General features: G+C 40.2%; 3 protein-coding genes across 11 annotated transcripts in view; 2 read left to right on the top strand and 1 right to left on the bottom strand.

Annotated features, from left to right (window-relative positions):
- Window positions 1-1,045: 1,045 nt before the first annotated feature.
- On the top strand, window positions 1,046-7,934 carry setb (SET nuclear proto-oncogene b). The gene is made up of 8 exons (XM_030149854.1): window positions 1,046-1,281; window positions 3,510-3,567; window positions 3,645-3,787; window positions 4,011-4,114; window positions 4,208-4,321; window positions 4,595-4,765; window positions 6,110-6,247; window positions 6,907-7,934. The coding sequence occupies exons 1-8, from the start codon at window positions 1,212-1,214 to the stop codon at window positions 6,925-6,927; spliced, it is 819 nt and encodes a 272-aa protein (XP_030005714.1). The 5' UTR covers window positions 1,046-1,211; the 3' UTR covers window positions 6,928-7,934.
- A 2,251-nt stretch (window positions 7,935-10,185) lies between these two features.
- On the top strand, window positions 10,186-15,932 carry dync2i2 (dynein 2 intermediate chain 2). The gene is made up of 9 exons (XM_030150845.1): window positions 10,186-10,653; window positions 12,561-12,821; window positions 12,912-13,021; window positions 13,161-13,318; window positions 13,882-13,991; window positions 14,135-14,293; window positions 14,762-14,994; window positions 15,082-15,239; window positions 15,527-15,932. The coding sequence occupies exons 1-9, from the start codon at window positions 10,576-10,578 to the stop codon at window positions 15,763-15,765; spliced, it is 1,506 nt and encodes a 501-aa protein (XP_030006705.1). The 5' UTR covers window positions 10,186-10,575; the 3' UTR covers window positions 15,766-15,932.
- The window catches only part of sptan1 (spectrin alpha, non-erythrocytic 1), a 30,588-nt gene continuing 23,681 nt past the window's right edge, over window positions 15,885-22,791 (bottom strand). For 8 of the 9 annotated variants that reach the window (XM_030150835.1, XM_030150837.1, XM_030150839.1 and 5 more), the window contains 15 exons: window positions 22,181-22,302; window positions 21,944-22,076; window positions 21,751-21,849; window positions 21,502-21,661; window positions 21,238-21,314; window positions 20,929-21,138; window positions 20,514-20,810; window positions 19,948-20,060; window positions 19,476-19,493; window positions 18,381-18,435; window positions 17,542-17,738; window positions 16,893-16,946; window positions 16,652-16,798; window positions 16,411-16,558; window positions 15,885-16,327 (listed from right to left, as the gene is read on the bottom strand). In XM_030150835.1, the coding sequence (XP_030006695.1) occupies window positions 16,202-16,327; window positions 16,411-16,558; window positions 16,652-16,798; window positions 16,893-16,946; window positions 17,542-17,738; window positions 18,381-18,435; window positions 19,476-19,493; window positions 19,948-20,060; window positions 20,514-20,810; window positions 20,929-21,138; window positions 21,238-21,314; window positions 21,502-21,661; window positions 21,751-21,849; window positions 21,944-22,076; window positions 22,181-22,302 (1,956 nt within the window). In that variant the 3' untranslated portion in view covers window positions 15,885-16,201. The remainder of the gene's footprint in view (window positions 16,328-16,410; window positions 16,559-16,651; window positions 16,799-16,892; window positions 16,947-17,541; window positions 17,739-18,380; window positions 18,436-19,475; window positions 19,494-19,947; window positions 20,061-20,513; window positions 20,811-20,928; window positions 21,139-21,237; window positions 21,315-21,501; window positions 21,662-21,750; window positions 21,850-21,943; window positions 22,077-22,180; window positions 22,303-22,791) is intronic. The other variant, XM_030150838.1, reaches the window with a different exon arrangement.

Raw genomic sequence — 22,791 nt, 5'->3', positions numbered from 1 at the left:
TATTCACAGTCGTCAAAGTATAAAGCAGATTAATGAACTATTAGAGGCAAAATCTGATTAAAACAAAATAAAATGTCTCAAGGATATAGTGAGGTCTGCTCAAGATCTTCATTTTATTAGAAGTAAAGACATGGCTTCAATGCTCTATCTTCACATATTCTCATTCATACAACTATACACTGTTAAACTATTCTTCACTTATCAATGAAATCATCATCTGTTTCTTCTTAAAATCTACAGTAAATAAGCCTATTGAATGATGACATCATAAGGAATTAGAGTTAAGGAAAATTTTGCAATAATACTATGGAAAAGCAACAAAGCTATGATATGTAAGGAAATACTTATCCCATAAAGACCCAAAGACCCACCATCAATCAAAATCATCTACTGATCCAAAATGTTTAATACCTGGTGATCCACTAATCCTATTAAAACATGCAAATACTTGGTGTAAAATGCAGTTTGTCATCTTTTCATGGTCATCAGTTATGATCCATTAGGATGTTCTGTGGCTCCATGGTTACCATGGAAACATCGTCATCTTCTACAACATTAATTCACCATTAAAACCTATGGAGCTGGATCAATGACAGTGGATGGACACACTTATTTCTATATTTAGGTAATAATATTTTTGCTGAAAAAAAATTTTTTCCCTCATTTTTTTCTGTTTTGATGTAATAACCATTGAATTTACACTGAATTTTTATGAACATCGACGTGATCACCAAATTAAATATAAGAAAATACATGATTTACGCTGAAAAAACTTAAAATATAGAGGATAATTTTACCATAAATGGTGATAAATCACTTCAGAAAGGTGAAACATAGAGAAAATTTTATTTGGGAACTGCCACAAAAGTAGCACTGGGTCTTTATGGGTTAAAGCACAACTTGGTTTATAAAAGTCAAGGATGTAGCTCAGTTCGTATAAACAGCCTGAATTAACCAGTGTATTATAGGCTGCGGCAGACTGCAATGTCAAACTCCAGCCAGATGAGGGCGGTAGAGCGCCGTCCATATGTTCACCGACCCAGCGCCACAGAGAGAAACAAGCGTGTGAGAAGCTGCGCTCGTTTCTCCTTATCGTGGGCTTTAAGACACGCACTCTATGTAAGGTGGAAGTAACTTTTATCCAGCAGTGAAGAGTTACAAAATCGCTCGGGATATAATTCTGGTCGAAAGAGTCACGGCAGTCGATAACAATGTCGGCCTCAGCGGCGAAAGTCAGTAGGAAGGAGAATTCAAATCACGACGGAGCGGACGAGACCTCTGGTAACGTTAAGGAATGGCGGTTATCCTGTACAACGCCATTTTCATTTGTTTTTCGTCATTTTGTTATTTACAGCGTAGTTTTTCGTGCACCAATGGGTTGAAATACAATATATTAGTGACAGCCTTGCCAAATTTATCGTCCCTTGCAAATGCACGGAGGGGTAAAAATGCTATTGTGCAGCACTCCACTGTAACGTAGCATGCTAGCAGTGGCTAACCATAGCCAGCGTGAGTGTAAGCTAGCTCTTAGCTTGCATTAGCTTCGTAGTACACAAGGAGGCCAGCATTTGCATTGCATAAGCCACATCTAGCTTTATGTGCAGTTATTGTTCACAGAAACATATTTATGCATTCACAAGAAGGGTTTGTGGTCGACTGCGTTCAAATATGCATGCGTTCACGTTAACACCCAGCTACATAAATGAGTCTTTGTCCTTATTATTAGCTGCTTGTACACTTTGTCCAGTTTCCCACCACACTAGTGAGGCCGAGCTCTGATCCCGTGAGTGCTAGCTGCTCAGTTAAACACAACAGAGCGTGAGAGCTTGTCTTTTGTCTGTGGTGAGCTGCTCAGCAAAACGTAAACAAACACTATTTTCTAAGTTAATATCTCTATTGTCGCAGTAAAGTGACATTTCGACGGTAGTGTATTTTAGAAATGCATTAGTAGATCGTAGCAGAGCTTTCCGTATGTTATCAGCGTGATAAACGGCGGATCACACCGAGCAGTAGGCGAGCCCCTCATTCAAACCAGGCCGCCTTTAGCAGCAACAGGAAGCTCCAGACTGCAGGAGGCAGAGGGTCTGTGTGCCGTGGATCCACCACACACACCAAACGCACCACAGCCAGCGTGACGGGGATTAGCGCACATGTAGCCGCGGAGCTGTGCTATGCCTGATGTTTTGCTTCTAAAATGAGACGGTTTTTTGTATTATTATGTTACCAACATTTACGTTATGTCAATAGCCGACGGGAAATTGACGATATTTTAAAGTTGATCTCAGTTTTACGCGGTAATTTAAACAAATGATTGTGCCGTTATACATCTGTGAAAGTGGGGGAAAAAATCCAATTGTAGTTCCCAAAACACCAGAAATGTAAAGATAGAGTAAAGAAAATGGAAAGAGAAACCAAATAACTGCTGGAAAAAAATTAAATAACATAAATTAACGTCCTTGTAGTTTCCCTCCAAAATCTGACTGTTTTGACTGGGACTGTTCAAGTGTGTATTTTGTGGAGTGGAATTATTGCACACAAGTTCAAAGGAAAATGCAATTTTGATTTTGTGGCCAAATGTTGTGATATTTCCATTTAACTTTTAAAAAAAATCCTCTCTTAAGTGTAATTGCTGCACAGTAGTTTGTCTTGATTTTCTTTCAAATGAATTTTAGAAGGTGCTGAAATTTGTGATATTGGTAAAACAAATATTTACAAACTTTAGTCCTACCAATTTGCCCTATAACCTTATCCTTTCTGTATAAACATGAAGTGTGTTAGTCAAAATTCTCTTTCCCACACTTGCAATGATTATGGTAATGTATACAAAAATAAAGAGCAAGTCCTCCAAAAATTGCATGATTTTCCATGACAAGTTTGGTTTGACTTAACGAGTTTTTCTCTTCATGCTTAATTGACTGTATTTGTATTTTGGACTATGTAGGTAACCAAAGTTCATAAGTTCTCGTTGGCAAACATTGCAGTGTCTTGCTACAGGCAAACTCTTTTTCTTCCCCACTTTGTTATTTAGTCACTCATACAGAGTTTTTGATTTAAGTGCAGATCCCCATCGATGGACTTGACACTGCCACATATATCACCCTCCGTACTGCTAGAAACTGAAACGTTAATATCTCCACAACGAATAATGTTTAAAAATCCTAGTTCAACATCTTAAGAGTTGCTGTAGTGCACCAGGAGACACTTTTGTTTTTATTTTTAGATTTTTTTTTTATTCGTGTGCTATGTTAGTGGAAAATATTTAATGGTTATGAAAATTTGAAAAAAAAAAAATAATAATAATAATGTGGATTTTTCTTTGATTAATTAAAATTAGTCAGATCAGTGTTATTTTTTTTTGTTTGGTTTTGTTTTGTTTTGTTTTAAAGCCTATCTCCCAGGCCTGGATTATGGTATTATTAGTTGTGTTGTAATTGAATTGAAGCTGCTTTCATGGGATGTGTGTTAAGCTTATATTAAATCAATCTTTTTTTCTTTTTTTTTTTTTGCAGAAAAAGAGCAACAGGAAGCCATTGAACACATTGACGAAGTACAGAATGAAATTGACAGGTATGTTTGCTCTTGATTGGTATTGAAAATGAGTGTATGGAGCAGTTTTTTAATGTTTTTTTCCCCTTCCTCCTCAGACTGAACGAACAGGCTAGTGAAGAAATTTTAAAAGTAGAGCAGAAGTACAACAAATTACGCCAGCCATTCTTTCAGAAGCGATCAGAACTCATAGCCAAAATCCCGAATTTCTGGGTCACAACATTTGTCAACCATCCACAGGGTAAGTGTCTTTATTTTTCTGACCTTATTCTTTATGGTCTAAATTTGAATGTGTGTTTTGTTATGCAAAATAGAAAATGACTGTCTTTTTTTTTTTTTTTTTTTTTTTTAACATATTCTATTATTAAATTAACAGTCTTTCACTTAAAGATACTGTGTTTATACTCTGAAACAGAAACATTTCACTAAACAATAGAGTCTGATGTGGTTTCTTTGACATTTAGTTTCAGCTCTTCTGGGGGAGGAAGATGAGGAAGCACTTCATTACTTGTCGAGGGTGGAGGTCACTGAGTTTGAGGATATCAAGTCTGGATATAGAATAGATTTTGTGAGTTTGCCAATTCACTTTTTATTGCAACAGTTTTAATTTGACAACCAGAATATTCAGATTATAATGAGGTTGTTTCTTTCTCTTTTCCAGTATTTTGATGAGAACCCCTACTTTGAGAACAAAGCCCTTTCCAAAGAGTTTAACGTAAATGAAGGTGGAGACCCTGTGTCCAAATCCACTGAAATCAAATGGAAAGCTGGAAAGGTTGGTTTGCTTTTTGTCTGGATTGTATGAAACAAATTGTTGAGTAATAGCAGCTTCATAAAGAGTAAGAGAAAGTGATTCACTGCCCTTTGGCTGCTAGTCCGGGGTGTGTTTCATACTAGAGTAGTGGTTTGTAATATTCACTTGGCATACATGAAAGCAAAGTACCACAGATTAACAGCACAATAAACATTTTAAAGCAGGCATAAATTTTGAAATGCTACTAAAATAAAATCCTGACTGTAACATTGACTGGACACTCTTTCATTTCAGGATTTGACGAAGCGTACAGGCCAGACGCCAAATAAATCTGGCAAGAAAAGGCAGCATGAGGAACCCGAGAGCTTCTTCACCTGGTTCACCGACCATTCGGATGCAGGTGCTGATGAATTGGGAGAAGTGATCAAGGATGACATCTGGCCCAACCCCCTCCAATACTACTTGGTAAGATGATCACCATCCACTTTGGTTCTTTTGCTCCAGCCACTTCTACATTACATCCTTTGTTCCCTGATAACATCAGTAGGATGTCACTTCATCAGATACTTAATATATAACAGAAGTGAATATTTCAAACTATTCCTTAAATAAAAAATAAAAAACTGACAGGGAGCTCTCCATATTTGCCTCTCGTGCATTGTGGCCACTCCCATCTTTTAACGTTGAAATTCAAACCTGGGAGGAAACTGGACTGCTGTGTGAGGGAAGCAGTGGCCCAGTCCTCCACTATGAACCCTGGTCAATAAACCCTCAGACTCTGCTGATGTCCACTGGTCAGTGTCTGAATTTTTGAGGCTATAAGCGCCTTTAAAGGTTTGGAGGTATTGGGACAAAACCTTCCGACATGTGGCATTACTTTGACAATGGAATCACGTGAGCAATAAATACATGAGGTGAAGTTTATTAATCTTGTCAGGAAAATTCAATAGACATAGGCTACATGTTGAAATAAAATACAGGAAAATTAAAATGAGTAATTCATTATTTTGGTGCAAAAATAGTCACTTTATTTTTATTTGTTTGTAGTATTTCTTTGTAAATTTTGGAAACTAGCCAATCCCTATTTTGTTGGTTCATTACTTCAGAGTCTCCACTGGTGACTCCAAATTGTAGGTAATTCTGCTCCGTCAGATAAAGCCTGCAGAAAATGGCGACTTTATAAAAGTGGTCATAAAGGCCTCACAGTGTCTGCCTTAGACCCCTAAATCACTTCAGTTTTACACACTGACAGCCCAGTTCTCAGACTGAAGACCATGTGTAGAGATATAAGTGTCACAAAAAGTTTCAAATCAGATAAGATCTCAGCATGTCTAAAAATCAAGTGGACTTTGAAGTTAATGTTCAATAAAGTTACTTAATACAGCACTGAAATACCAGTTCAATAGGACATAACAAGGAGCACATTTAGCACTCGTTAGAGGCCTGTGGTCAGAAAAACATGAAGTTTCTGTAAAGAGTCATCAACCAATATGGTCAACACTTCAACAGCCAAGTGAGACTTTTCATAAAAGTGAAACTTTAAATTTCTTCAATACTTTTTTTACTGTTTGGATGTGAAACAGGTCTTGTATTGCATTCACAGTGACCTCAAAGTCGTAATGTAACTTGTTGAAACCTGCTTTACTGACGATATCAGTCACAGACGCAGAAGGGAAGATGAGTCGTGTGTGTGGTTTCATACTGTAGGAGGATTCTGTAAATAACTCTGAGCTCGATCTGTGACTGAATGAACAATTGGTTATGGATTCAAATAAAGATTAGAAGGTTAACGGCTGAAATGCTCCATAGGTCCCTGACATGGAGGATGAAGAAGGTGACGGCGATGACGACGACGACGAAGAGGAGGGCCTGGAAGATATCGATGAGGGGGAGGAGGAAGAGGAAGGTGAAGATGAAGATGAGGATGGGGACGGGGAAGATGGAGAGGTAAGAACATTGCAGAGTAGGGCTGGGAAATCCAATTTTGTGCATATTTTTAATTCAGTGTCTGGATGTTGTATAGATTATATGAATAAATAAATCTTACTTAATATTAATTTAAAATGTATTAAGTATTCATGTAAACGTGCATTGATTGTAGCAATAATGGTGCTAAGATAGTGAGTGAATATAAGTCAGTTTTAATCTGTCAGCACTTGAAGGGTTTTGTTCATCTACCGCTGAATTAATGTGATGATTTTACAGAGGCTTTATTTAAAAAAAAAAAAAAAAAAAATTCAAGTAAAACAGCTCATACGTTGTTGCAAGAACAGTAAAAACCAAAAAAGTTTTCAGTTCATTATGAAACAGTGATACAACCAGTTGTACTGGACCCCCTACAATTATCCCCAAAAAGTATTACCATGGTCTCAAAATCTATATTTAATATTGTTTTAATCATGCAGGTAGATATATCTTGTTTTCCTTCTCTATGCCCAACAGTGAGATGAGAGGTTGACAAATTACTAATCAATTTGATTTAGAAAATTAATCTCATGGTCTCTAGTTCAGATTTCCTGCTGCCGACCACGTGAAAGTAACAAACATCTTAAGTCCCTGCATCCAGTGAACAGCTGGTGTGACACTTTCTTTCTCCCTTTTTTCAGGATGACGGTGAGGATGATTAAGCGTTTTCAGCCAACACCATGATCCAGTCATCCTTCCGTGATCTTCCTATAACCCACAGGAGCAAACTATTTTGTTTTTGGGGTGGGGGGGTTTTGTAAAGAGAAAAAAAAAAAAAAAAAACCAACAACTTTTTTTCCTGTGTGTTGTCAGCCTGTCCGTCCTCTTCCTCTGCAGCCGCGGCCTGCCCATAATGCCATGTCTCCAGACCAGTTCATACACAGCAGGTCTGCACTGGGTGCGGTGGGGGTGGGGTGGGGTTGGGTGGGGGTGTCGGTGGCTCTGTGGAAGTCTCACCTGTCATTGTTTCTGTACATCTCCCAAAGACATGCAAAAGAACTGAAAAAAAAAATTTGTAGCATTCTGCACGTCATCCTACGTAGATTTAAAATACGTACAATAGCAATTTCTATGTAAGATATGAAATTACAGTTTCTGTTGAAGTTGTGAGTTCAATAAAATAAGCCATGGTGCAGTGATAACTTAATCATAGCATCCTTAGCCACTTTTATATATAAATGTATATTATAATATATCCAGTGGTGGGGGTTACTACTAAGGCTTACTAGAAGTTGCATTTCCTTTGTGACTTATTGTACTAATGGAACTGATTGAACGCACCAGCTTGTTCCTTTCAGCCGTTGTAAATGTTTTTGGGATATACATGTATCTTGGTAAGACAGTTGTTAATTGTACACACTTTAATGGGGAGGAGTGGTGGGGACATCGGGGGTTTGACACCAACTCTGGACTTTCATTAATAAAGTTTCATTTCTTTGTTTTTCAGGCACCCACAACAAAGTTTGAAATGTACATTTTTTTATAAAACAACCTAAAAGTCTAATTTTGAGCTTGGCTTAACATTTGGAGATAGGAGAGGGAAAAAATATTTCTGTAGGGTCCTCTGTGGAGTCTGCAATGTTTCTCCTGTTCCACTGGAAACCTGTTCACATTAAATTAAGTGTACCAGTTGCTTTGTTACAATAAATAAATGTATACATGAACAACAGAGTTGTCTGATTACATTTGGACCTTTAAAAACCCTGCCGTTAGATTCTTGCTGCATCTTGGTCCTTGTCAGAGGAGAGGATTAAACTTCTGAGATGCATTTACAAGTGTCATAAATTGGCTGACACTGGGTGTTTCAGAGTTCACTGACCGGATACAGTGACATTTAGGGTTAGGTGTTAACAACTGCGCTGTTATCAAGGATTATATATTTTTTAAGGAAATTTGTCAAAAGTTTTTATTCCTGTAAATCACAAAAGCAGGATCTTGTATTTACAACAGATTTAGATAAGTTAGATGATTAGTTTTAGGGATCAATGTAATTGGTTTCACTAAATAGTATATAAATATTGTGAGAATGGAAGTAGTAATATATATATATGGTTCTGTCAGCAGTTTTTACAGCTGATCATACTTCGGGTACAAAGCTGTGCCTTTCAGGCTTTTGGTCACTGTTGTAGTTGACTCAGTTGACATTTCACTACAATCTGGAACATTTCCCAGGGCCTTGAAAACGGCTGTCATTAGACCTCTCCTAAAGAAGAGTAGTCTTGATGCCACAGTACTGAGTAAATATCAGCCTATATCAAACCTGCCATTTTTAGGTAACGTCCTTGAAGTTGTTTACCAACAGCTCTGACTTTTGTCGACTGAACATCTGCTTTGATGAGTTCTAATCAGGTTTCAGGCCCCATCACAACACTGAAACTGCTCTGATCAAGGTGATAAATGACATCCGTCTGAACACTGACAAAGGTAAAGTCTCAGTCTTACTCCTGCTGGATCTGAGTGCTGTGTTTGACACAGTTGATCATGTGATCTTGTTACAGAGGTTAGAGGACTGGGTAGGCATATCTGGTCCTGCCTTAAAATGGTTGAAGTCCTATCTTGAGGACAGGAAGCATTTTGTTCAAATCGGTAACTGTGTGTCAGACCAAATGGCAGTGACCTGTGGGGTCCCCCAGGGGTCCATCCTGTGACCCCGTCTTGTTCAATCTTTACATGTTGCCCCCCCGGCCAGTTAACACACAATAATAACATGTCCTACCATAACTATGCAGACGACACTCAGATTTACATCTCGCTGACCGCAGGTGAACATGGATGGGCCTGTGGGCTCACTCTGTCACTGCCTCCAACAGATCACTGTGAGGATGCAAAACAACTTTCTCCAACTAAACTCAGACAAAACTGAAGTCATTGTCTTTGGCCCACAAAAACGAAGAGAAAGTGTCAGCAGTCATCTGGAATCCCTCACGTTAAAAGCTAAAATCAGGTTAGAAATCTAGGGGTAATAAAGTTTAGGTCTGAGTCCATGAACAGCTACATTAAATCAGTAACATCATCAGCCTTTTACCATCTCAAAAACATTACCAGAATCAAAGGTTTACTGTCTAAACCAGACTTAGAGAGACTTATCCATGCATTTATCTCTAGCAGGTTAGACTACTGTAACAGCCTTCTTGCTGGACTCACTAAACCAGCTGTAAGACAGATGCAGTCCATCCAGGACGCTGCTGCTCAGGTCCTGACTAGAACCAGGAAGTATGACCATATTAGTCCTGTGCTCAGGTCTGTGCACTGGCTTCCTGTCGCTCAGAGAATAGACTTTAAAACAGCTCTGCACATGTAGTGCCAAAGTACAACTCTGACATATTGGTCCCTTATAAACATCTAAGACCCTGAGAACCTCAGGGACTGGTCTTTTGCTGGTGCCCAGAGTCAGGACTAAACAGGGTGAAGCTGCGTTTAGGGTCCATGCAGCTAAACTCTGGAAGTCTTCTGATGATGTGAGACAAAGCTCTACTCTAATGTTCAAGTCCAGGCTGAAAACAGCTCTGTTCAACTGTACATAGAACAACTGAAAGGGTTTTATCTGCACTCTTCTCTTTTAGTTTATTTTAATTGATTATAATTTACGTTTTAATTTTGTGTTTTTAACTTGTCTCTTTTCCATTTTTGTAAAGCGCTGTGAATTATCCAGTGTGTGAATTGTGCTATACAAATAAATTTGCCTTGCCTTGTGATCATTGAAGAGGTTAATAACGGTTATTGTACATGGGCACCTTGAAGGATTAATAACATAAGATATGACTTTATTGATATTACTGAGGGGAAATTGCAGTGTTTACAGCAGCAAAACAGAAAACAAAGGGCAAAAGACAGGCAGAACATTTAAGAGTGAAACAGAAAATATAAACGTATCTGCTATTTAATTTAATGAACAGCGAAAGGTACAAAATACCTCTGTCTGAAATTTTGTCAGATACACGGTTTCTAAGCATGCAATTAAATACATATATTAGGCTACTTTCGGCCATGTACAGTAAATCCACACCAGAACACAGCGACGAAGGAATATAAGCCGGAAGTGAACGTATGATTTCCCTCTTGCGTCGCGACAATCTCTTCGGAGTTCTTTCCGTAACCATGGTAACGGCACTCTGGAAAATGGCTCCAGTGTCGATGCTAAAACCGGTGCTAATCTGACTGTTGACATGTGAGGAAAACCGATAACAGACTGTACATTCATAGACTGATGTAATAATATGAACTGTGGACTGTTTTATGGTTTCAGCTCGTGCGCTTTTGTTTTTTGTGAATATTAAGAGTTTTTATTTTAGCGAAACAGACTGGTTAGCATGTTTACGGATGAGGGCCTGGACTCAGTGAGCATCGAGTCACTGTGGAGGAAATCCCAGCAGTCAACACAGGAGTCGGTAAGGTTGGACATCTACTTACACTACTCTTTAGCATCACTTTAATGGCCCTACTGCATTTGACAGATTAATATTGAAGTGTTTGTTCAAGCACCAAAATAGGAACAGTAATTGTCAAGTTGCTCTGTTAGGTTCAGATGATGGTCAGAAAGTTGAGCACCTACAGAGGATTTAGATGACAAGATTTCCAAAAATAACGTTCAAGTGCATCGAGTAAAAAAGTTAGATTAAGAAACAACCTGTAAATAATTTCTAATTTGTACTATACACAGTAGACATGCTGAATGAACCCTTGTGGATGCCACTACCTTCTGGGAACCCTTGAGCCAAAAGTGTACATGCAAAAAATAAAAACACCAAATATCAATATTTTTTCTACTTTTTTTTATGCATACATCTCTTAAACCCCTTCTGCTCAAATCTACCAAAAATTCAATCGGTTTCTGAATTTGAATCCTTTAAATACCCGTTTGAATACATGATGTTACTGTTATTATTAATTTAAAAAAAAAAAAAAAAAACACGAAAAATTTAAGATTTTTCTTATATGGGTCAAAGCACAGTGATGTCCCGTCAGAGAGCGAACTTTAATTGATTGCCATTCCAAAATTTATTTTAATATAAAGTAGCTGCTTGTTTTGGATAATCCCTTATGGTCCAACTAAAGCAAAAATTAATTTAAAAGTAAAAATGTGGGTCATTTAGCAACACTAATCCGTCAAATTATCTCTAAAATGTGCCGTCAGAGAGATTTCGAATACCGTGTTTTGACTCATATAATGGATCGTGGGGGGCCGGTGCATTGCTGGAGATTTCAGTCTTGGACATGTCAAAGATTAGCAATAACACTTATTTCATTGCATTTGTATTTTATGTTCAGTGCAGGACCCTCTTGGCAAAAAAAATGCCTTATTGACTTGCATTTAAACCACATTTTCTAATGTCACATAAAAATTATTAATGGAATGAAAGCAGTGTTATTGCTAATCTTTGACATGTCCAAGACTCTGATATAAAACGATGCCGTGTCCCTCCACCAATAAAAAAGTTACATCATGTATTCAAGCAGTCATTTAAAGGGTTAAAATCCTGAAAATGATTGAACATTTGGTAGTTTTGAGCAGAGCTGAAGTGGTGTAAGAGATGTATGAATGAAAAAGCAGAAAACTATTGATATATGATAAAATTTGGCTTGAAGGTCTCCAGAAGGTTCTTGCAGAAATTCATGCTGTAAGCAGTAACTCAGCCATAAAGATAACCACATTACAAAAGAAAATTGACAAAATGTACAAAAATGGCCTTAGGGTTAAAGTGCAGGTCTGTGTACTAACATCATTTACACCTTTCATACAAATATTCAGCGGATAGTGTCACACATACCAAAATCAAAACAAACATTTTGCAAACTATCTATTAAAAACAATGCAAAAGATGTAAAATAAACAAATGGACCTCATCAGTTATTAAAAATAAAGACGGGGTGAAGAATTGCATTAAAATAGGCCATAACATCACAGCAAATTAAAAACATAGGTCTTCAACTTAGCATCCAGCATTTTTGGTCAATAAAAATCAGATGGGAGTCTCACTGCTATTTTTTTTTTGTGATGTGTAAAAAACAAGTAATTGAAAAGCAGTGGAGGATATTTTGGGATCTGGCTGGAACATAAAAGAAAAGAGGACCTGTGAAGAAGTAAGGGAAGCCTTATAAACAAGTAAAAGAACTTTAAAATAAACTGTGATAGATACAGGCAGCCAGTGCAGTGTCTTAAGTGGAAATATAACACTTGTGTTTATGATTAAACTACAACCAGCAACTTGTAAAATGACAAGAGTATGTTTCTGAGTGCATTTGTATACAGTTGAGCAGCCTTTAATAGAAGGTACTTTATTTTCTGGTGTTTCAGAGAGGATGTCAGACCAGAGCACTGCACACTGCTGAGTCAGAGGTCCAGACTGTGTCCACCACCATCAGTGGAACCCAGACGGAACCACAGGACCCAGACCCAGACCAGCTCTACCAACAGAACCCAGAGCAGCCGGACCCACCCGGTCTGAAGGATTTCCTGCAGCGGGTGGAGGAAAGTGTAATCAGAGAGCTGGTGAAGAATACCAGGAGTCACGCCTTCGATGGGTTTGAGGTCAACTGGGAGGATCATAATGAACTGGTAAGAAGGACTGTGACTGTGGGTGTGTTGTTGCAGCGTGTATACTGTAGTCTGCTCTGTAAATCTCAGTGTACACTCCTGTGTTTACAGGTTTCATGCCTTCATTGTCTTGAACATCCCAGTGCTCTAGAGAGTGGTCTTCATGTAACCAGTGTGTCCTGGAGTTGTACAGGTTCAGTTATCGCCTGTGCATATGGACGGTATGTTGTTGTACATTTAATATATTCCACTAGCTGAAAGTCTTAGTGTCTTCCATTAGTCGAAAAACTAAGTGAGTATGACTGGGCCATGTGTGATTTGTGGTTAAAATGAAAGAGAAACTGTGTGTGTTGTCGACAGGATTGACGATGGGGACTGGAGCACCGAAAGGTCATTTGTGTGTACGTGGAATCTGAACCGTCGAGGTCTGAACCCCAAACAGGCTGATCTGGTCATCGACGTTCCCACTGCAGTTACAGCTCTGTGCTGTCACCCGAACCAGCCCGCCCTCATCGCAGGTTCAACAGCAGCCGACATTTCTCATCACTGCGAGACCAGACTGTAGTGAACTTGTTATACAGTCTGCTGGGTTCAGGCAGTCAGTGAAGTTTAACACACTCAGGATCTGGATCTAGAATAAGCAGCATACAAAAAGTACAATACATAAAAGCATAATGATAAAACATGACTTAAAACTGCACTAAAGTATCTACAGCTAGGATTGGTAGTGCGTAGTACTAGTACTAAACCTTATGTTTGACTGGCACATGATCATTTAATTATCAGTTATTAAATTGGCAAATGAATATGTTGATGTGATTTACTAGAGCAGTATAAAAAGTAGGCATTAGTTTTCAGTCATATACATTTCACCTGAGCTCCACCATTTAGATCATTTTAATCTCATTCAGTTGTAAGTGGTTACTTGAAAAGTCAAAAAAGTTCTGGCTTTGACAAGTGAACTTGTTTAAAGTTCATCCTTTTTAAAAAAAAAAACCAGACACATAACTGTTCATCAGTAGAAGTACATTTTTAAAAAAAAAAAACATTGTTTAGTTTTTTGTGTGTGTTCTGTTCACAGGGGGTCTGTACAGTGGAGAGGTGGTAGTCTGGGACACCAGTCGGACTCAGGACACAGTTCTGGCCCAGACCGGTATGTCTGCAGACAGCCACAGGGAGCCTGTTTATAAGGTCAGTAACTTTGACATGTCAGACTGTGGCTTTGCAGTAAAACTAGATTCATATGTGCATCACACGATGGCTTTAGTCCAGAACCAGTTTCAAAAACCCTCATCAGTCCAATGGTTTATACAACTATTCCTGTGTGTTTTCAGGTTTCCTGGGTCCCCCTGCAGAAGAAAGGAGAGTTTGGGGTGCTGAGCGCCTGTTCAGGAGGAAGGGTTCTGCAGTGGACGCTGGATCAGGGCAGGTGTGTCCTGAGCGCTGGCTACGCTTTAGCGCGACAGCAGGTTCCTCACAGCAGCAGCTTCAAGGTGAGTCTCAGAACAAGATCAAACACCAGTGAATGCAAGTAGTCGCTGTATCTGACCCTAGGAGAAAGAAGAGTTTTAAAAGAGCCACAATGAAAACTTAATTTTTCCACAGCATCATGGACTATGTGCATGGATACACTGTCCTCCATTTATGTTTCTAACATCTGACAGAGATATCATTAATGAGTAAACTCATCTATCATATTTCTTTCACGGTACTATAAGAAATCCAGGAGAACTTTTAGGTAAATCACAATTTATTTAATATTTTTAACATAAAAAATTAACCACATTAAATTTTGCCTGTTTTTGGCTCATTCTTATGTGGAGTCTTTTCATTCCTACACATGTGGGAGGTGTTACTGGGGTGGATCCATTATCTTTAGGTGAAAATGGGATTTTATTCTGCCATAAATTTTTTGTTTTCCATCAGTTTTCAAATCCTGTTTTGTGTTTTTTGTCTGACAGACCCGGGGCAGTAGTACAGTTGGTGTCACCTCTCTGGCTCTGTCTCCCTGGGACCCTGACACTTTCCTGGTGGGTTCAGAGGGGGGGCTGCTGCTCAGATGCTTGTTCTCCTCGCAGACGGTGGCTGCAGTGGTGTCTGAAGGTCAGAGTGTGACACTAAGGGCCCCAGCGGTCTTTTCATTCAGGCCTCGCAGCGGCCCCGTGCATTCCATACACTGTTCACCTTTCCACAGGTGTGGAACTACTTTGCTCATTTTCTTGATCATCGTGATTCATCTATGAACTTTACATGTGACTGATGTGATGTGGTCTATTTGCAGGAACCTGTTTGTGAGTGCAGGGACTGATGGCCTGGCCCACATCCATTCTCTGCTGCAGGTCAACCCACTCCTGTCCCTCAGGGTTTCTGACTCCTATGTGTTTCAGGTGCAGTGGTCTCCAACCAGACCACTGGTTTTTGCTGCAGCCACGGGACAAGGTACTGTGTTAACAGTCATCACTAATCTTTATTTTCTATTCACAATTTGTCCTAAATGTGGAGATTTACTGCCGTCTGCCCTGGATGCCTTTTGTTACTTAAAAAATGTTATTAAATAGGACTTTTCTAGCTTGAGTACAGGTGCTTTCCATATTAAAATCATTACAAAATAATGTCAGTGATGTATTCCTGTATATTAGAAACAAACATGTTTTCAATCTGTAGATCTTGTGTGTTTCGACTCCTTATTGGTCCATGATGACTCCCTCTGTCTCTCTGTGACTCAGGTGAGGTCCAGATATTTGACCTGGGACGTAGATCCTTGAGGCCAGCGGCCACCATCGAGCAGGGAGGAGCTGGTCAAGCTGCTACGTGTTTGGCCTTTAACCATCAGAACTCTCACCTCCTGGCTGTAGGGAAAACCAACGGGACAGTGGGTATTTGGCAGCTGAGCGCAGATTTGACTGAACAGAGCCCCAGAGAGAGCAGCCAGCTGGAGCAGATAGCCAATCAAGTGGCAGAATGAGACGCCTCAGCCTGGACAAATGATGATCACTTCCTGGACTGTATTATTGATGATTTAAGTAAAAGACTATGAAAGGAATGATTGTACTGTGGGAGTGGGAAAAAATGCAAGGAGAATGATTCCAGTTCTAACCAGTAGCGTTTATTAAAGCACACTGCAGTTGTTAAGGTGTTGTTACAACATCACTGTTACTATTAGGTTCTTAAATTCATCGAAAGCACAAGCTAAAACAGCTAAAAACAATCACATTCAGATGCAGACAGTCACTATGCTATGATGAGAAGCACAAAGAGTTAAAGGTAGAGCGAGTTAAATAGATAGTACAGATATTATCAGTGAATATTCCTAGTGCCACGATCATGCAGTTTCAGCCGTGTGTTCGTGTTTAAGTGTGTGTGGGAAAACGCATCCCGATTGGTCACTGGGGGGCGAGGGATCAGTTGACGAAGAGTGAGCGAGTAAATTCAACAAAGTCGAAAGCTGACGGCAGCTCACGGCCCTTGCCGTCGAGGTAGGGCTTCATGTGTGAGAGGCAGTAGTCCGCCTGCTCCTTGGTGAGATTCTGAAAGAAGACAAAGACAACAGTTAAGCCTCCACAAAGATGTCTAATGGAAACATGACACAGCAAATATAAACATGTCTGACCTGGTAAAGTTCTTCTTTAGTGACGTAGGGTTTGTTCTCGGTGCTCAGAGCTCGGAAGGCGCTCTCTATCTCCTCACTGGACTTGACGTTCTCTGTTTCACGGCTGATCATAAATGCCATGTATTCCTGTAAGGACACATTTCCATCCCTGCAGACACAGATCCTCAGTTAAACACCACATGCAAGGAGAAAATGCACAATAAATGAACAAATCAAAACATTAGATATGTGATGCACAGACCTGTTGGGATCCACTGTGTCGAGTATGGACTCAAACTCAGGATCTGGTTCTCCTTCTTCCACCATAGGCAGGTCGTAGCCAAGCGAGCGCAGACACGACTTGAACTCCTGGTGGTTGAGTCGGCCTGATTTCTCTTTGTCGAAGTGTCTGAAATAAATGGACAGAGATGATGAGGACTTTTTTGTCGCACAGAAAGTACATCACGATATGGTGTTCAGCGAATCAGGACAGAGTTACATACTTGAACATCATGCTGAACTCCTTCAGAGCCTCCTCCGTCACTCCAGTGGTGTTCCTGAAAGAGGAGGGAGAAACAAGGATTACCTCAGTGATATGATGCTGATGTTACCATGGTTAGTCCACCAAGTCAACACAGACTAAAACTAGCAATGAGAAATAATCTAATACCATTAAAAACAAAGTGTTCTCAAAACATGAAAACTACTCAAAGGAACAGTCCATGACAAACTAAAACGAAACAGAACTGCAGGCCAAATCAGCTCAATTTTTGTTGATGTACAAATATAAAATGACTTGGCACAATATGAAACCTGGGAATAGTGGTTTTCATACATTATTTCATCCTGCATTTTTTAGCTGGTATAGATACTGAAAAACATGACATCTTGTAATAAAAAGGAGATGCTTTAGTTTGAGCACTGCTAGTTTTACAGCACGCAAAATATGAAGACACTTAAATGTTCAATCAAATCTTTTAGCAAATATGCCTGCATTTCTTATTGTATTTTTATACTTGACTGATAAATCCTGAAAAACTAAAACACCAGTCAATGTCTCACAATAGCTAAACTAGAATTAAAGAACTCAGCAGAAATAAAAGTTAGTGGAAGTGTCTGAACTCTTATCTCTGTTGTAGTGTTGGTGTGTACCTGGCCTGTATCTGCTGTTCCAGGTTGTGTTGCATCCTCATTCCCAGTTGGTCCAGTTGGTCCCACTGCTGGGCCAGGCCCACTGTGCTGTGCTCTGTGTACTTATTGTCCAGGATAAGCGCTTCCTCCATGGCTGCACCCAGGTCTTCAATCTTCTTCAGCTGGCTGCGCATGGCCCGGATCTCCTGGTGTTTACGCTGCACATGCACACATAAAGACGTCAACAAAATCTGCCATGTGGAGTCGACCACCACTGGAGTTTTCATGGCTCTCTCTATTCTGAGTAGATTGTATTGTTACCTCCACCAAGGAGGTTATGTTTTTGCCAGGGTTTGTTTGTTTGTCTGTCTGTCTGTTTGTCTGTCCGTTAGTGTGCAACATAACTCAAAAAGTTATGGACAGATTTTGATGAAAATTTCAGGGTTTGTTGGAAATGGGATAAGGAAGAAATGATTAAATTTTGGTGGTGATCGGGGGTGGGGGGGCCCATTTCCAACAAACCCTGAAAATTTCATCAAAATCTGTCCATAACTTTTTGAGTTATGTTGCACACTAACGCACAGACAGACAGACAGACAGACAAACAAACAAACAAACCCTGGCAAAAACATAACCTCCTTGGCGTGGGGGGGCCCACGGGGGGGGGCACTGATCAGCCTTGGCCGAGGTCTGCGCTCTCCGAGTGCTTCTAGTTTAGTTTATGATTTGGTCTTGTGAGACCTCTTCGCCCTCATCAGCTCAAAAATGAAGATAAAAATGGGTCCTGTTTTGCCTCTCAGTCCCTGACACTCTCTAGTTGCAGAAATGGCATCATGATTTCTGACTGATGAGATACGTACCTTAGTGGCTTCCAGCTGGGACTCCAGGGTACCGGACTCTTCCACCATACAAGACCTGACAACCACAAAACAATATGAGAAACGAAGCAGAACAGTCTGATACGACTAATGTACACTAGTTGACACACACTAACATTAGGGAGGTTTACATTTTCTATAATATCCCTGGTAGGGCCTTAATGAACCATTTATTAAGTGTGTATAGATTGTTTAATCATTTCCTACCAGTAGAGTTTAGCTTTTTTTTAATAAACTAAATTACAAATTACAATTGTTGAAATGCATGATCCTGTCTTCTAGAATTACATTCATGCCAAAGAAGCTATTGGTAACCCAGACCATGCAAGGTTAGGGCTACTGCACACAGGACTGGAAACTGTAGCGCATCTATTAGTGTTTAATGAAGGTGAAGTTACTGAATGAGTGGTGAGACCTGAAGTCACTGCACACGTGCAGAAAAGTCAGTGACTTGGTCCACTTGCACACAATGTGCTTAAATCATTACATCCAAAGGTTTTCATGTTGTTGGGCTGGAAACCAAACATTTGCAGTTTCCGTCCCTGGAGTGCACATGGTAAATTAACACTGGTCTAAAGAAGCACCGCTTGGCAGTTTGAGGACTGGGTGGATGTTAGTACAGCAGGAAGGTTCTGAGCACACCAGAGCCCACAGTGATGTTTTTAGACTGAAGTGAATGAGGTCACACAGGCTAGAGGGCACCCAGTGGGTCAGAAAAGAAGCAAAAGTAAACCAGAAGCTTGAAAGGAGGTTGACCTTCCAGAAAGATCATCAGCAACTTGGTACTGATAGACACAGATAACCCGTCGATAGGCTATGCTATTCAGAGAGAGGGTGGGGGAGGAGGGAGGACCAGAGATTAAACGTCACACCAGAAAATGAAAGGAAGAACAGGGAATAATTCAGAAAAGAAATCATCTACATCAAGAAGGAAGACATGTTTTAGACTAGTTCTGATTTAAAAATCCACCTACCTTTCAGATCAAACCTTTATCATCACATCCTACTCAAATGTCTAAGATTACAACCACACATTTTATGAAACACACATAAATCAGAGAAAAAGATGATATTAACCCATCCAGAAGATATGTCCTGATTAGCAAAGTAATCCCAAGCACCAGCGAGGAAGCAGCCGAAAGGAAGGAGGGGGAGAGAGGAAAAAAAGAGAAACAAATATACATTAACAACATGAGACAATGACAAAGTGCTCACTGCAAACTCAACAAACACAAGCTAAACCACGGTGGTGAATGTGTTTGATGTCTTGATTTGCAGTAAATGTTTTAAATGTAACATGTACAAGAAAGCAAACACTTCACCAGTAAGCATGCTTTGTGCTGAGCTAATACAGTGGACTTTTAACAGACACCGCAGAAACCATGTTCACAACTAATCCTGTCGACAGCAGTGACACAAACATTATGTGCGTCTAGTGAAGAGCATGAAACTTAGATATTTTCATCATAAACCACCGTTGATGCTGACACCTGTATTATACAGTCACTCTATCTCATACAGACTCAGCGGTCAGAAAACCGCTCTGTACCTGGTCTCCTGTAGCCACTGATGGAAGGCGTTGGCATGCTGTGCAAATTCTTGACGCAACTTGTCATTTTCCTCTTGTCTCCTCTGCTCCTTCTGCAGCTCCAGCTCTCGCTCCTACATTAATACAAAATATCAGCAAGGGAAGATGTACTGTAGACAAAAAGGCCTGTACCACTTCAGGTCCACTGCAGCTTTTCTTCATGGTTAAACCATGTACTACGAGTACTGTACACTTCAGCCTCAAGGTATTTAATTTATTTATATATATATTTTTTGTTGTTTTTTTATTAAATGGACAGTATTTGTGAAACTGCTTGCACCTTGTTCACTGTCTGGAAAAGGTAAGCACTCACTGTTAACAACCACAATTTGTAAACATTGTTGACTTAAAGTAATTCAAACTGCTTTAAATACTGGATTTATATTCCTTCAGAGCCAGTGATAAGTGTATTTCAGTGTTTCTCTATATGCATATTCTTTTAGTTGGGGTTAGACAAAGGTACAGTATATGTCCAGAGACATGGTTTGTAAAAAAGAAAAAAGTGGAAGGTGGGTGAGTGTTGAGACCTTGATGATCTTCTGCAGGTTCCTCCAGGTCTCCTCCAGGGCTTCCATGGTGAACCAGGTGTAGGGGTTGGACACCACCTGGTAGCTTTTGATCTGCTGGTCCAGCTCAGCCAGCTGGTTGAAGTCGGCCTGGGCGGAGCTCAGCGAGGAGCGGAAGGCTTCATGGGCTTCGCGCAGCGCTCGGATCTCCTCCAGAGAGTTGCATCTCACTGGGTCTGTCAGGTCCTCCTCTGCGTTCTCAAACCAGCTGTTAAAGGCTGAGGCCTTCTTGGCAAATGTCAAGAACAGGTCTTCAACCTGAGGTGGGCGTGGATTAGTTTAGACGTTAGACATTTCAAACATCAGTTTTGGGAGATGTGGTCTAGGATGTGTAAAGACCCTCAACCTTAAAAAATAAACCTTTGCAGGTCTCTACCTTTCTGAAGTGTTCTTGAGCCTCCAGAAGTTTCTTCTTGCGAGCAGCAGAGTTGGACAGCAGCTGGTTCCAGCGCTTCATCAGAGCAGCATGACGGGCTTCAATGGCTTTTGACTGGACGTGCTTGGCAGCCAGCAGCTGGTCTTTGAGAGCTGTAATGTTGGTGATGCCCTCCTGCTGGAAGGCCTGGAGACCGGCATCAAATGTCTCCTGCAGGAAGACACGAAAAAAGAGAGAAGACATCAGAGAAGGAGAGAGGGGCGAATAAGAGCTGGTGCAGGGAAACATCTGATTTTGAGGAGGGGGTACCTGTTTAGTGAGAAGAGTCTGCACAGATGAGAGATCTCTGCCGTAGTCATCAGTCTTCAGGCTGTTCTCCTTCTCACCTAAATACAAGCCATGTGATGGTTAATGATTGAATATGTCTGTAATCTGCTCATCTTAGTTTTATTTTAGTTTGACACAGAATTATTAACTATAATAATAGGCTGAAAGCTACCTCATACTCTCACACGCACTGCTTTTATACTAAGGAAAGAAAGTTATATTTTTGTATTATTACTGTATTCGTACCGATCCAGGACTCCACCACGTCGGCCTTCCAGTTGAACTGCAGGAAGGCAGAGTTTTCATCCAGCTTGGACTTCCTCTGAGCTGCAGCCCTCTCCAACTCAGACACTTTGCCTCGCAGTGCTGACATCTTAGCACTGATGTTGTCCACGTGATGATTGTTCTGTTGGGGGAAAAAATGTGTAAATCAGGCTGCACTTAACAGCTGCAATTATCGTAGAGTTGAGTTTATGGTTCAAACAGTGTTTTTACCTTCTTGATCAGCTCCTCTCCGTTCACACACACATCGTTGACTCTGTCCCTATGCACGGTGAAGTCTGTCTCAAAAGCTTCATGCTTTTTCAGCAAGCCCTGAGAAGAAAAAAAAGGTTTAGTTCACACAAACCCAACAGTTTAGAAGCACTGATATTTTTTTGATTTTCTATTGTGTTTAACAGAAAAGCACCTGCACAGCGGCCAGTGTATCACCATAATCCTCACTTCCCACCAGGTTCAACTTCTCATTAATCCAAGCTTCTTCCTCTTCCACGTTCGCAACAAACTGCTGGTACTCCAGCGACTCCTCCAGTCTCTGGCCCCTGGGACACAAAACATGTATTTACAAGTTCTTCCTTTCTGTGTGTTGTGCGATGCTGCACATGTCCTTCACACTGAATCAAGTGATTTGTGTTGCTCAGCTCACCTTGCTCCAGATAAGTCTTTGAGTTCCTTCCAGTGGTCGACAAACTGGGCCAGCCTCTGCTGGATCTCCTCTTGGCCGATGGTATTGTCATCAGACAGCTTCTTCCCAGTGTCCAGCACTGACTGGAAGTACAAAACCACAACAAAGAGATGTCACACAAGCATTATATCAGCTCTTCAATGTCATTGTCTGTTTTTCTCAGAGTCCTGAGGGTGTGGACCTGATGCTTCAAACACCATCTGCTACCTGCTCCAATATTCTGCTACTGCAGAGAACTGACATTATTTGATGTGCAACATGATGCTTGTGTTAAGACTGGTTCCAATTTCAAAAACACTCAGTAATTTGTCAAACTTGACAAATTTTCACAAATGTTCTTCAGACACAGGACAAATGATGCATTTGTTGTCAACTTATTTAATGCTTTAGTGAGTTGTTGTGGCAGCTTGATGGCATGTGTTGGACTACATCAAAACATTATTCTGTGTGTGTTCATAAAGGTGGAGGAGCTTAAATCGCACTCAGTGGGATCTATTCATTGGTACTTTGGGTCTGTCACATGGGATTTCTTAATGGGGAATAAATGTACTTGAGTTAACCTTTAGATTACT

Source organism: Sphaeramia orbicularis, chromosome 12, assembly GCF_902148855.1.
Source record: "Sphaeramia orbicularis chromosome 12, fSphaOr1.1, whole genome shotgun sequence".
Taxonomy (NCBI): Eukaryota; Metazoa; Chordata; class Actinopteri; order Kurtiformes; family Apogonidae; genus Sphaeramia; species Sphaeramia orbicularis.
The sequence above is the reverse complement of the archived record's forward strand: the minus strand, read 5'-3'. Positions and strand labels throughout refer to the sequence as shown.

Excerpts from the sequence above, each read along its gene's own strand:
- setb (XM_030149854.1), top strand. The coding sequence starts at position 1,212 with ATGTCGGCCTCAGCGGCGAAAGTCAGTAGGAAGGAGAATTCAAATCAC. Across the intron at positions 1,282-3,509 it reads CGGAGCGGACGAGACCTCTG|AAAAAGAGCAACAGGAAGCC; the intron begins GTAACGTTAAGG and ends TTTTTTTTGCAG. Across the intron at positions 4,766-6,109 it reads ACCCCCTCCAATACTACTTG|GTCCCTGACATGGAGGATGA; the intron begins GTAAGATGATCA and ends AATGCTCCATAG.
- dync2i2 (XM_030150845.1), top strand. The coding sequence starts at position 10,576 with ATGTTTACGGATGAGGGCCTGGACTCAGTGAGCATCGAGTCACTGTGG. Across the intron at positions 10,654-12,560 it reads AGCAGTCAACACAGGAGTCG|AGAGGATGTCAGACCAGAGC; the intron begins GTAAGGTTGGAC and ends CTGGTGTTTCAG. Across the intron at positions 13,022-13,160 it reads ATCGCCTGTGCATATGGACG|GATTGACGATGGGGACTGGA; the intron begins GTATGTTGTTGT and ends TGTTGTCGACAG.